Source organism: Cucurbita maxima, unplaced genomic scaffold, assembly GCF_002738345.1.
Source record: "Cucurbita maxima cultivar Rimu unplaced genomic scaffold, Cmax_1.0 Cma_Scf00046, whole genome shotgun sequence".
Taxonomy (NCBI): Eukaryota; Viridiplantae; Streptophyta; class Magnoliopsida; order Cucurbitales; family Cucurbitaceae; genus Cucurbita; species Cucurbita maxima.
In genome coordinates, this window is record NW_019272062.1 from 455041 (window position 1) to 467969 (window position 12929).

Sequence of the window (12929 nt, forward strand, 5' to 3'; positions counted from 1 at the left end):
TATTGATTGTCTCATGGTTTTAACGCATGTAAAGAATCCCTTGGGGGCTCAACGTCTTGCACCCTATCTAGTGTCTAGCTCTAATATCACTCTAACCGCTTAAGCTCACTTTTAAATAATATTGTTCATTTTAGCTTGTTACGTGTCGTCATGAGCCTCATAGTTTTAAAATGTGTATGTTAACGAGAGATTTCTAAACTTTTATAAGGAATGTTTTGTTTCTCTTATCACGTATGAATGTAAACAAGACAAAAGCTAAAATAAAAAAAAAAAATCCTTTAAATGGTAAATATATAAGCTATATAAGTTTAAGATTTTATTAAAATAAAAAAAAATGTTTTAGAATTGTTTATTTTTATATTTAGTTGAATGAAAGAATTAAATATATAATATTTAATTTATTAGGTGTTAAAAATGATGTAATTGCATTTTTCTTTGATTAAATAAATAAATAAATGAGATATTTTTATTAAATGTTTATTTGATTAAAAAAATTCCAAAGGAAAATAATTTTTTTTATTAAAAAAGACCAGATCTTGTACTTTCAATATAATTTAGTCTTAATTAACTCCAAAATAATTAATAAATCAAAACTAAGCCACCAACAACAACCATTAATTAATTAATTAATTAATTAAAAAAATAAAATAAGAGGAAATGACGAAAGTAGACAAAGGAGGGAGTTGGTAGAAGGAAGCTAAGAAAAAACGGATTATTATAAATGCTTTTCCGATGCATTTTATTCTCAGCTCCAAAAAAAAAAAAAAGAAAAAAAATGGAGGTTTGGGTATGGCTGGTCGGAGCTTTGGTCGGTGCTTACGTTTTTGTGTTTGGGATTCTCAGAAACCTTAATCAATGGCGGTTTGTCACCCGACACGGCGGCCGTTACAATCTCCCTCCCGGCGATATGGGCTGGCCGCTCGTCGGAACTCTTCTCCCCTTTCTTCAAGCTTTCCGATCGGGTCGACCCGATTCCTTCATTCATCACTTTGCCTCGCAGTAATTCTCTCTCTCTCTCCCCCTCTCGCCGGAGTCTTTGGATCCCAATTCTTCTTAATTTCTTTCAATTTTGTGTTTTTTTTTTCTTTTTTTTTTGAAGTTTTTTCTATTTATTTAAAATTTTTAATTTAATATATTTTATTAGGCGTGGTCAACCATGTTGAGGTCGGTTGAAAACCCTGGTTAAAATTTTCAATTTAAACCACTTTTATCACATAATGAACTTATCCCGACCAGGGTTGATTTTGATTATTTGATTTATTTATTTAATTTTTTTTTAAAAATATATAAATTTTTTATTTATTTATTTATAAATAGGTAATTAAGATGGAATCAATAATATTAATTAAAAATTATTTTTGACAGTTAGTTGAAGAATAAATAATAAAATAAATATATAAAAATAAAAATGTCAAAATTTAATCCAATTTATGATTTTGGTTGATTGAATTTGAATGAACTAATTAAATTTATAAAATTTTCATTTTTGGATTTGGTTGATTGAATTTGAATGCATGAACGAACTAAATTTATAAATTATTATTATTTTTTTAATTTAATCTAATTCAATGAGTTAGGTTTTGAATTTTAATTTATTTCTATTTAATTTTTTTTAAGGTCCATAAAATAGTAAAAAAGGAATTAAAATTTAATTTAATTTAAAAAAAATTGGATGAAATTTCAGGTATGGAAAAATAGGGATGTACAAGACATACTTATTCGGGAGCCCAAGCGTGATCGTATGCGTGCCGGAAGTGTGCCGGCACGTGCTAATGAACGACGAACAGTTTGCCTTTGGTTACTCAAAAGCCACCAGAATCCTCACCGGAAGCAAGGCTCTCAATACCGTCTCCAGGCCTGAGCACCGCCGTATACGTCGTCTCATCGCCTCCCTAATCAGCGGCAACGATGCGCTGTCGATCTACATAGGTCACGTGGAGGGGATTGTGATCACGTGCCTAGAGGAGTGGGCCACCATGAAGAAGCCGGTTGAATTCTTATCGGAGATGAAAACGATGGCGTTTAAGATTCTGTTGCATATTTTCATCGGAGCCAATACGGCGGCGTTTATAGATAAGATGGAGAAGCTCTACACTGATTTCCACTTGGGGTTCATGTCCTCCGCCGTCGATATTCCCGGAACTACCTTCAGCCGAGCTCTCAAGGTAACTTAGTAAAAGATCGAAATTTCAACCTTTAAAAAAAAAAAAAAAAAAAAAAAAAGAAGAGGCTAAAAGATCAAAACACTAACTATATGTGAGTCGGGTCTAGTCGAGAGATTCGAAACTCTAACCATCGATTCTAACTTTCTAATCGATGATATATGCATGATGCTAATAGAGCTATGCTAATGTGAGATCTCACATCGGTCAGGGAGGAAAACAAAACACGCTTTATAAGGGTGTGAAAACCTCTTCCTAGCATATAGACGCGTTTTAAACCCGTGAGGCTAACGACGATACGTAACGGGCCAAAGCGGACAATATCTACTAGTTGTGATATTGGGCTGTCAGAAATGGTATCAAAGCCATACACGAGATGATGTGTCATCAATTGGGGAAAGGAACGAGGACCAGCGAGGACACTGGGCTCTAAAGGGGTAGATTGAGAATGAAACAACCTTTATAAAAGTGTGGAAATCTCTTCCTAGCAGATGTGTTTTAAAACCGTGAGGCTGATGACAATACGTAATGTGATATCCCACATTTGTTGAGGAGGAGAACGAAACACCCTCTACAGTGTAGAAACCTTTCCCTAGCAGACGCGTTTTAAAACGGAAGCCCGAAAAGAAATATAATTTGATGTTTAAAAATTGATTTTGGTTTTATATACTATATATATATATATATATTTTTTTTTTTTTCATTTATTTGATGAACATTCATGGTCTTACAAGGTGGAATTAAGGGTTTAAAGATTAAAGTAAGGCTTAAAATTAATTTCCACGTAGACTTATTTATTTTATTTTGATTTAACACGAAATTTTATAGAGTATTTTATTATGTAAATTTGTATTATTTTATTTAATATTAAATTTATAAATGAGTATGAAAACATAAGGCATCTAAAACATGAAAATTTAATTTAATAACGAAAAGCCAGAAAATCTGACTCATGACATTCAAATGAATTTGTATTTATTATAAAGTAAATGAAATAATAATAACTAATAATAATAATTTAGGAATATTTTTATTAATTTAATTTTTTTTAGCGGCTAATTTTGGTTTTTGTATTTTACCTAACATGCGAACACATGATATACACATGTTGGATGAAAGTCCAACGTCGTTAATGTAGAGAATGATCATGAATTTATAACTAAGGAATACTATCTCCATTGGTACGAGACATTTTGGAGAAGTCCAAAGCAAAACGAATGAGAGCTTACACACAAAGTGAACAATATCATACAATTGTGGAGAGTCGTGTTCATCTAACATGATATCAGAGTCATGTCTTAAACTTAGCCATGTCAATAGAGAATCCTCAAATGTCGGGATGAAAGTCCCACATCGACTAGTTTATAATCCTTTTTTTTGTAATGTAAATTTCAGGCAAGAAACGAGTTGATAAGGATCTTTGAAAGTGTTCTAAAGGAGAAGAGGGAGAATTTAAAGAACAAAGTGGAAGAAAATAGAAAAAAAGACATGACTGATTTGCTGTTAGAAGTTAAAGATGAAGAAGGCCATGGCTTGGATGATGGCTGCATTATTGATCTATTGATCGGTTTCTTCTTTGCTGGCCACGAAACCTCGGCTCATAGTATCATGAGGGCTATCATGTTTCTCTCCGAAAATCCCGAAACCCTTTGTAAAGCTAAGGTTCGTTTCTTCTTCCTATGTTTTCAATCCTCGTTTAATAACTACAAAAAGATTCGACTTTTACGAGCAAATTGGTATTCTCACCTGATGTCTGGTTCTTTATGGTTTTTGTTAAGGGTGTTTAAGAAACTTGGTGACTCTAAAAACTCGATCAACCTAATCTAACCTAAATGAGTTGGGTTGGGTTATTATACTGGGTTGAGTCGACATTAGGTTAAAACCTCTGCTATAATTATATATACATATATTTAAAATTTTAATTTAATAATTATTTTTTTTATTATTTATTCTAAAAAAATAATATTTAACGGTTTGGAAAGTAAAAATATATATTGAATTTGAGTGATAAATCTTAAATAAATGTTTATAAATAAATAAATATATGTTTTAGGCATTCATTTTAAATAAATGACGAGAACCAATTCAACCCAAAAAATTTATGGTTGAATTGAGATAGATTGAGTTCATTATTTAAAGATCGATTTATTGTGCAGGCTGAGCAAGAGAAAATTGTGAACGCAAGGCCAACTAGTGAACGACACAGAGGCTTGACCATGAAGGAAATCAAACAAATGGAATATCTTTCGAAGGTTCATTTTTGTTTTGTTTAAATATTATTATTTTTCGAGATTTATTTAAAAGAACACGTTTTTATTTTTATTTTTTTTTGTCTTAGGTGATTGATGAGACATTGAGGAAAACAAGTTTGGCCTTCACGTTGTCGAGAGAAACAAGAACTGATGTTAACTTAAATGGTTCGTTTAGCATTACATAATTTGTATTTCATGGATCAAAATTACTACTTTCCATGGTAATAAAATTGTTTTATTTTGTAGGTTACACCATTCCGAAAGGTTGGAAAATCCTTGTTTGGACGAGAGCGGTTCATATGGATCCTGAAATCTACGAGAACCCCGAAGAATTCGACCCCTCTAGATGGGATGTAAGTAGTAAAGAAAAAATTTATAGTACTCTCGTAATACATATTCCCTTCATTCACCCCACTTAGTTGTACGTTACCACAAAAAAGTAGGGTTACTACTATTCTCATTGTTCATCGGCCTTGTTAGCTATGAGATCTCACATCGGTTGGGGAAGAGCACAAAACATTGTTTATAAGGGTGTGGAAGCCTCTCTCTCCAGTATATATGTTTAAAAAACCTGGAGGGAAAGCTTGGAAAGAGAAGCCCAAAGAGGACAATATTTGCTCGTAGTGGGCTTGAGCCGTTACAAATGGTATCAGAGCTAGACACTGGGCAATGTGGCAGTGAGGAGGCTAAGTCCCGAAAGGAGGTGGACACGAGGCAGTGTGCCAACAAAGACAGTGGGACCGAAAAGAGGGTGGATTGTGAGATCCCAATCAGTTGGGGAGGAGAACAAAATATTGTTTATAAAAGTGTGGAAACCTCTCCTAGCATACGCATTTGAGAAACCTTGAGGGGAAGCCCGAAAGAGAAAACCGAAATAGGACAATATCTTCTAGTTGTGGGCTTGGGCCGTTACAAATGGTATAGGAGTTAAACACCGGGCGATGTGTCAGCAAGGAGGCTAGACACAAGGTGGTGTGCCAGTAAGGACACTGGTCCCCAAAGGGGGTGGATTGGAGGGTCCCACATCGATGGGAGAAGGGAACGAGTGCCAGCAAGAACGCTCGGTGGATTGTGAGATCCCACATTGGTTGGGAGGAGAACGAAACATTCCTTATAAGAATGTAAAAACTTCTCCCTAGCAGACGCGTTTTAAAAACCTTGAAAGGAATTTCGAAAGAGAACACTATCTTTCCGATTAGATGAATTAAACGTCTTATATTTTTGTTTTCGGTTTCAGAATCCAAAACGAAGAGCTGGATCATTCATTCCTTTTGGAGCAGGGATGAGGCTATGCCCTGGAATTGATCTTTCCAAGCTTGAAATTGCCATTTTTCTTCACTATTTCATCCATGGTGGCTTCAGGTGTTCTTCAAAGCAGTGTTATTGTTCTTCATTTATGTAAAAATTAAACCAAAAAAATCATTAAAAACTTGATTTTTGTGTTGTTCTTGTGCAGACTTGAGAGAGTAAATCCAAATTGCCCAGAGAATTATCTGCCATTGCCAAGGCCTACAGACAACTGCCTTGCAAGAGTTGTAAGAGACTCATAAACGTTGAAATCAAAAGAGATCATATATACATATATATATAACGTTTTATAAATAAATCATCTCAGTTTCATTCTAGAGATGAAAGCCTTGTTAATTCTACTACAACTTATAGAATTTTCATGCAAAAGTTACATGAAATCGAGCCCGGTTTGATCGAATGAGGCAAGTCTAAGGAATAGCTTAGATCGAGTGATTGGTGGATCTAGAACTTTATATACCAAGGAATATACGTTCATATTAGCTTAAACCATAAGTGTAGTTAGTCTCTGAAATTTTAGATTGGTATATTATCGTACCTAAGCTTTTAAAAGTTTACGTATTACGTTTTTGAGCTTTTAAATTTATACTTGTTAAATCTTATTTTCGAGAAAGATATTATATGCGCTGCTTCTGCCTAATGAGGCAAGAAATTGTTTTGCTACCCTGACCCTATCGTGGATTCGTTTTTTGGTGAGATTTTTTAACTTGTGGGCTAAACGGAGTCGAGTGCGACTTTTCTAAGAACAACGAAAACTATTCTGTCACTAATAAATTTTAAAGTTGGGTGATGTGATAGATGGCCAAATTTAAATATATATTTAATAAATGGTCAAACAACACAAAAGATTGTAATAACCAAAAACTAAAAAGAAAAAGAAAACAAAAGTTGTCGGTTGAGATGTCTTTAGTTTTCTAAGGTACAACAATTGTTTCCTCTTATCTCACTCGCGAGTTGAAATTGGTTGAAGAATTACGGCTCCAACTCGGATTTTTGACTAATCCAACTTGCAGATCATTTTCTACTGTTTTAACTCTTTAGAAGCATTTAATGTTAGTAGGCCTATATTTTAGCTAGTTTAACGTTCATTCGAAATCCAATCGAGTTCATTTAGCGATTGAAAATTGAAGTCGAGAGAGAAAAAAACAAATATCTTTTATGCGAAGAAATCTCTGTGAGATATTTACCTATAGCTTGATTATTATTATTATTTTTTCAAACTAAATCATGTTGAATAAGAATCTACAATGCACGTAGAAGACTTGATGTAGAGGCTAAACTAAAGAACTATTAGAATTTTATGTGTGAACAATGTTTGATGTAACGACCCTACCTTTTCTTTTAAACTAAGACCACTACTTTTTGAATGTCGTGATTACTATGTGTGAAAGACCAGTTGAATTGGCTATATGAACGTGGGATTGAGAATGGGCCATTGGGGCAGGTTCGCTGATGGAACGAGCTTTGTGTAGCTTCGTGCGATGAGTTGTATGTTGATGGGTTCTTCGGTAGGTGTGGACTTGCTTAGGTTCGGGAGGTCTAGATTGATTTGAAGCTGAGGTCACCTTGAGGTTCGGTTTCAAACTTGAGGCTCGGGTTCGAGGCATATTCCGAAGCTACTTCTTCAATTTTTCTTGCAATTTCTCCTCCTTCCTCCTTATTCTAGCCACTTTTTGATCACTTTTTCATTATGACACGGTGGTGGATTCGTGACAATAATTAAACGTAAGTACAACTGTACATGTTTTGAATCCGATTTGAATCTCTTAACATAATTTATGGTCAACTAACGATATATCTCATAATCACCTACCACTATTTGTTTATATAGATTTCATTCATGTTCATAAAGATGTGAGATCAACAAGGGAGACCATGTATGTTACTTGGCTAAAGTAAAAATGAGTTCGGTCACATATTGTATGATCCAGTGCATAGCCGGACATTAAAATGATAGATAAAATAAAGTTTGAACATGCAACAGCTCAAGTCCACTGCTAAAAGATATTGTTTGTTTTAATCCGTTACGTACTACCATCAGTCTCACGGTTTTAAGACGTGTCTACTAGGGAGAGGTTTCCACGCCCTTGTAAGGAATGATTTGTTTCCCTCTCCAACCAACGTGGGATCTCATAGTGATTGAAGAGAAGAACAAAACATTTCTTACAAGGGTGTGGAAACCTCTCTCTAGCATACGCGTTTTAAAACCGTGAGACTGATAGTGATAAGTAACGAGTTAAAGCAAACAATATCTGCTAGCGGTGGACTTGATCGGTTACAGGACACAATAATGATCTACAACCTTCTATCCAGATAGAAAACGAGGCTCAAAATGACCAATTCGATGATACAAACTTGAGGGGTCGATTTGTTAAAAGGGTTTAGAGATGGAAGGCTTATTAATGCAATAAAATTCAGCAAATTCAAGAACTAATAACTAAAAATATGGAATAGAAATACAAGTAATTGCAAGTGGGATAAACATTGAAGAACATGAATGTAGTTCAGATGCTTGGACACATTTCAACTCACAAGAAATAGCTTCTGATATGTCAATGATTCAAGCAGCTTGAAAAGGAATTAACTTAACCTCTTGTTACTCATCAGCTCTAGTGGGCTGCATCTTCTTCTTCACAATGCTTTGTATATTCCTTTGGACCAAACAAGGAATCCAATTCAGCTGGATTGCTTGGCTTCACTTTTATCATCCATCCCCCTTCATATGGACTTGAATTGATCTTCATTTCATGAACATGGAAGTAAACAAATCAATACTATACGAACTTTACACTAAAATCACAATTTTTTTGCACTTTTTTTTTGTCCGTTTTAGTCTGAGGATTGTTGGGAGTGATCATGGGTTTATAAATAAGGAATACATCTCCATTGGTATGAGGTCTTTTGGGAAAGCACAAAAACAAAACCACAAGAGCTTATGCTCAAAGTGAACAATATCATACCGTTGTGGAGGTTCGTGATTCTTAACAAGATATCAGAGCCATGCCCTTTACTTAGCCATGTCAATAAAAGAATCCTCAAATATTGAACAAAGAAATTGTGAGCCTCGAAGATGTAGTCAAAAGTGACTCAAGTGTCGAACAAAGTACAATAAAGGGTGTACTTTGTTCGAGGACTCCAAAAAAAAGGAGTCGAGCCTTGATTAAGAGGAGACTGTTTGTTCGGGGGCTCCATAGGCCTTAAGGGAGGCTTTATAGTGTACTTTGTTCGAGGAGAGGATTGTTGAGGATTGTTGGGAGGGAGTCCCACATTGGCTAATTTAGGGAATGATCCTGGGTTTATAAGTAAGAAATACATCTCCATTGGTATGAGACCTTTTGAAGAAACCCAAAAACAAAACCATGAGAACTTATGCTCAAAGTGGACAATATCATACCATTGTGGAGGTTCATGATTCCTAACATATAATTTTATGAACAACCAATCCCAATGTTGAATATCTAATTGCACAATAACAGACGTACAAAGACTAGATTAAATACCTTCGAAAAAAAGCATTTGAACCAAAATGAAACACGAGTATCTAAGAATAGAACCGATCAAATGCAGAGTCCAAAGAATTGGCAAAAAGAGTTGAGGATTTGGAATTACCAAACCAGGAGAATCCTTAAGCTGTGGGTTAACTTCAACAATTTCACCAGAGATTGGGGAGTTGATATCACTCGTTGCTTTCACACTTTCCACTGCTCCAAAGCTCTTACCTTGAGAAACTGAACCACCTGATTCTGGCAGATCCACAAACACCACTTCTCCTAGATGGTCCTGTGAAAATGCATCAAACAAAACGCTTCCAACCCATGTTTGAATATCAAGATAAATGCATAATTTCTAGAATGGATTAATATAAAAGTTAATAAAATAGAAGATGAATCAGTTTCCATGGGTGTGTAGCAGCAAAAGGAATTGTAACTATCAAGATTTCTTATCTAAACATCATCCCAAGTAATAATAAAACAGCTCAAGCCCACGTGAGTAGATATTGTCCTTTTTCGACTTTCTTTTTCGGGATTGCCCTTAAGGTTTTTAAAACGCGTTTGCTAGGGAGAGGTTTTCTTTCGTTCTCCTCCCCAACCGATTTGGGATCTCACAATCCACTCCCCTTCGGAGCCCAGCGGGAGAAGTTTCTACACCCTCATAAAAAATGCTTTGTTCTCCTCTCTAACTGATATGGGACCTCACAAATAAAATTTACCTACAATTATAAGCTTAGTTCCTATGTCATAATCTTTTAGGATTGTGTCTATTTAGTCCTTAAAAAGTTTCTAATAGGTCTCAAATTTTTTGTCCAACAACTAACTCATCTAACGATAACAAGATACGCTAGTTGTAAGAGCCCAAGTCCACCGCTAGCAGATATTGTTTTCTTTGGGTTTTCCCTTTTGGGTCTCCCCTCAAGGTTTTTAAAACGTGTCTGTTAGGGGAAGGTTTCCACACCCTTATAAAGAACGACTCGTTCTCCTCCCCAACCGATGTGGGACTGTAATTTTACAATTCACTCCCCTTCAGGGCCTAACGTCCTCGCTAACACTCGTTCCCTTCTCCAATCCACCCCCTTCGGAGCCCAGCGTCCTTGCTGGCACGCCGCCTCGTGACCGCCTCCACACCCTTATAAAGAATGTTTCGTTCTCCTCCTCAACTGATGTAAAATCTCACACAAATTGTGTATCATTCGAGTGGGTTCATTTCCAATGCAACCGTCATAGTAAAAACATATCATGTTAGCATTAAAATAGTGGAATTAACAACATAAACCTATTAGAAACAAAATTTAAAGGACGATCGTCATAAATAGATGTTTAATGACGAAAAAAGAAAAAGCACCTGAGCATGGTCAGTGATGCCAACGGTAGCAACCTCACCCTCATGCTTCACCCACTCATGAGAAGAAGCATACTTCAGTCCATCCAAAACTGCAAACCCGACCAACATGCTTTAAATTCAACTAAGAACAAACAAATCCCCTCTTTTATCATACCCAGATAACAAATTAAACATACTTAACAATCAAACAACACTACAGAACGGAAACGAGATCCAACAGCAAAAAAAACAAAATCCAAATTCATAGAGGCATTTCCACAAACAGTTTGTAGGCAAAGGAGGAAAGAGCAAAAATTACCGGTGGAAAAGCATCTGGAGAGGGAGAATGGAGAAGAGAGATGGGTTTTAGATGCAGATGAAAGTCTGAGTGCATTGGCGGTAGAAGAAGCCCACATTCTAAGCGCCATAGTTTTCTTGTTCAATTTGCTCTGTTTTCTTCTTCTTGCTCCTCTGTTTTGCTCTGCCTCTGCTACCAGTAAAGATTAAAAGACGATGACATTGCTTTATCTTCGATGGATGGTGGGCAGTGACTGCCTCATCTAAAAACTGCTTTTTGCTCCTTTTTTCTTTTTTCTTCCATATCATCATCTGAAGAGTTGTGGCCTGATAATGACCCGCTGGTAATCCTAGCTATACTAAAGTTGAGCCTATTGTAAAATTGTATAATTTCAATCATTAATTTTGAATTTTTATTTTCTTAAAGCAATTTACTAAGTATAAAAAATATCAACAAAATATAACTATATAAATAACATTAACTTATTTAAAAACAATAAAATGCTTCTTTGGCGAAACTTACCCGAGTGAAAATTGTTAAAATATCATTACTCCGAGGGTTGAGCCCAATAATTGTATGAGCTCACTAAATATTTATTTTAGTAAAATAATTTAGGTATTTTAAAATAAAAATATCTAGATATTTTATGAATTTTTTTTAAATATTCTAGTAATAGATTCTCAAGCGGGTATAAATAACCCTCCACCCTATCCATGTTTTCATTTACCAAGAAATACAAAGCACTAGTACATAGTGTCTTGTAATCTCTTTGATTTGTGTTAATAAATAGTGTGAGCGTTTTCTACAAAGAGTTGTCTTCAACAATCTGGTATCAGATTGACGTTAGTGTAAATTGTATGATCTTATAGAATTCTTAGCATGCTCTATGGTTGACATATTAAGAAAGGTCACGAGGATGTAAAAAAAATGAGACATCAAACTTGTCCTCCCAATCAAAGAAGACTAGAGGCATGTCTAGAAAGAAGGTGAGAAGACAAAAGAGTAAGCTACACGATGAAGAAGTACCTGCACAAAGAGAGAATTGGGACAAATTGCATGGAGTGGAATTAAAATTTCTTATGAAAAATATGGAGTTGGTTAGGGACCGAGCAACACTGACACTACAGACCAACACGCAAATATTCTCGCCAAACACTTAGCAAGGGTAAAGTTTTGTAAATATGTTGGAATTGTTTGTAGTCAAGAATCTAAAGCAAAGTAAAACTTATCAATGTGAGTCATTAATCTTGACTCGATAAAAATAGCTATTAACTTTCTCATTTCACACCTTGGAACGCACCGTTCTTATAGAGAGAGACGCTTTCACATCTTCTTAACCTGAAATGGCAAATGGCTGGGGAGAGGAAAGGTTCCTTTTTTTAGGGTACCCCCGAGAACAGATCCAGTGGAGACGAGGTGGGGCCTGTAGCTCAAAGGATTAGAGCACGTGGCTACGAACTACGGTGTCGGGGGTTCGAATCCCTCCTCGCCCACAACCGGCCAAAAAGGGAAGGACTTTTCCCTCTGGGGGTAGGAAAATCATGATCGGGATAGCGGACCCAAAGGTATAGAACTTGGGTGTGGGTCTTTTGTCGAAATGGAATGACCTTTTCTTTTTATTTTTTCTTTTTCGAATAAGGTTAAGAAATAGTCTGTGATTTATTTAGGAGAATTGTCGGTCGTTTTAATTCGAGAGAAAGTTTAGGAAATTTATTTATGTTTTTTTTGTACGTAAATACTGTCAAATGTATGTTTTATTCGCAACAACAACGAAAAATAAAAAGCACAACGTGTTTAAAGTGTATTTATTTCAAAAGATATCTCCCCTCGGTTCTTTTTTTTTTTTTGGTGGAGTACCATATTTATACATGGTCTCAAACTCAGCTATGCGAGGGCCACCCATGTCAGTCCCCAAGAACATAAGTGAAATTACTTTAAAAAAGAGACTTCCAATCTCACCAAACAACTCAATGGCCTCTTTCTTGGTGCTCCATTCCTCCAAGCCTTTTGCCATTATTTGATCAATGAAGTCCACACAATGAGACAATACCTTGTAGCCATTTAGGGAGTCTAAGTGGAACTTGACAACGA

At 35.5% G+C, this 12929-nt stretch overlaps 2 protein-coding genes across 2 annotated transcripts; one reads left to right on the top strand and one right to left on the bottom strand.

The window, feature by feature from the left end:
• The first annotated feature begins 759 nt into the window (after positions 1-759).
• LOC111470633 (beta-amyrin 11-oxidase-like) lies at positions 760-6359 on the top strand. The gene is made up of 8 exons (XM_023116207.1): positions 760-999; positions 1685-2165; positions 3558-3824; positions 4319-4414; positions 4501-4579; positions 4661-4767; positions 5652-5776; positions 5871-6359. The coding sequence occupies exons 1-8, from the start codon at positions 776-778 to the stop codon at positions 5962-5964; spliced, it is 1473 nt and encodes a 490-aa protein (XP_022971975.1). The 5' UTR covers positions 760-775; the 3' UTR covers positions 5965-6359.
• Positions 6360-8096: 1737 nt separating this feature from the next.
• On the bottom strand, positions 8097-11105 carry LOC111470652 (glycine cleavage system H protein, mitochondrial-like). The gene is made up of 4 exons (XM_023116235.1): positions 10860-11105; positions 10562-10650; positions 9332-9502; positions 8097-8460 (listed from the first exon to the last, which is right to left on the bottom strand). The coding sequence occupies exons 1-4, from the start codon at positions 10966-10968 to the stop codon at positions 8332-8334; spliced, it is 498 nt and encodes a 165-aa protein (XP_022972003.1). The 5' UTR covers positions 10969-11105; the 3' UTR covers positions 8097-8331.
• Between the last annotated feature and the right edge of the window lie 1824 nt (positions 11106-12929).

Coding starts and splice junctions, on each gene's coding strand:
- LOC111470633 (XM_023116207.1), top strand. CDS start 776: ATGGAGGTTTGGGTATGGCTGGTCGGAGCTTTGGTCGGTGCTTACGTT. Junction 4,415..4,500: donor AAATGGAATATCTTTCGAAG/GTTCATTTTTGT, acceptor TTTTTGTCTTAG/GTGATTGATGAGACATTGAG. Junction 5,777..5,870: donor TTCATCCATGGTGGCTTCAG/GTGTTCTTCAAA, acceptor GTTCTTGTGCAG/ACTTGAGAGAGTAAATCCAA.
- LOC111470652 (XM_023116235.1), bottom strand. CDS start 10,968: ATGGCGCTTAGAATGTGGGCTTCTTCTACCGCCAATGCACTCAGACTT. Junction 10,651..10,859: donor CTCCAGATGCTTTTCCACCG/GTAATTTTTGCT, acceptor TCGGGTTTGCAG/TTTTGGATGGACTGAAGTAT. Junction 9,503..10,561: donor GCATCACTGACCATGCTCAG/GTGCTTTTTCTT, acceptor GCATTTTCACAG/GACCATCTAGGAGAAGTGGT.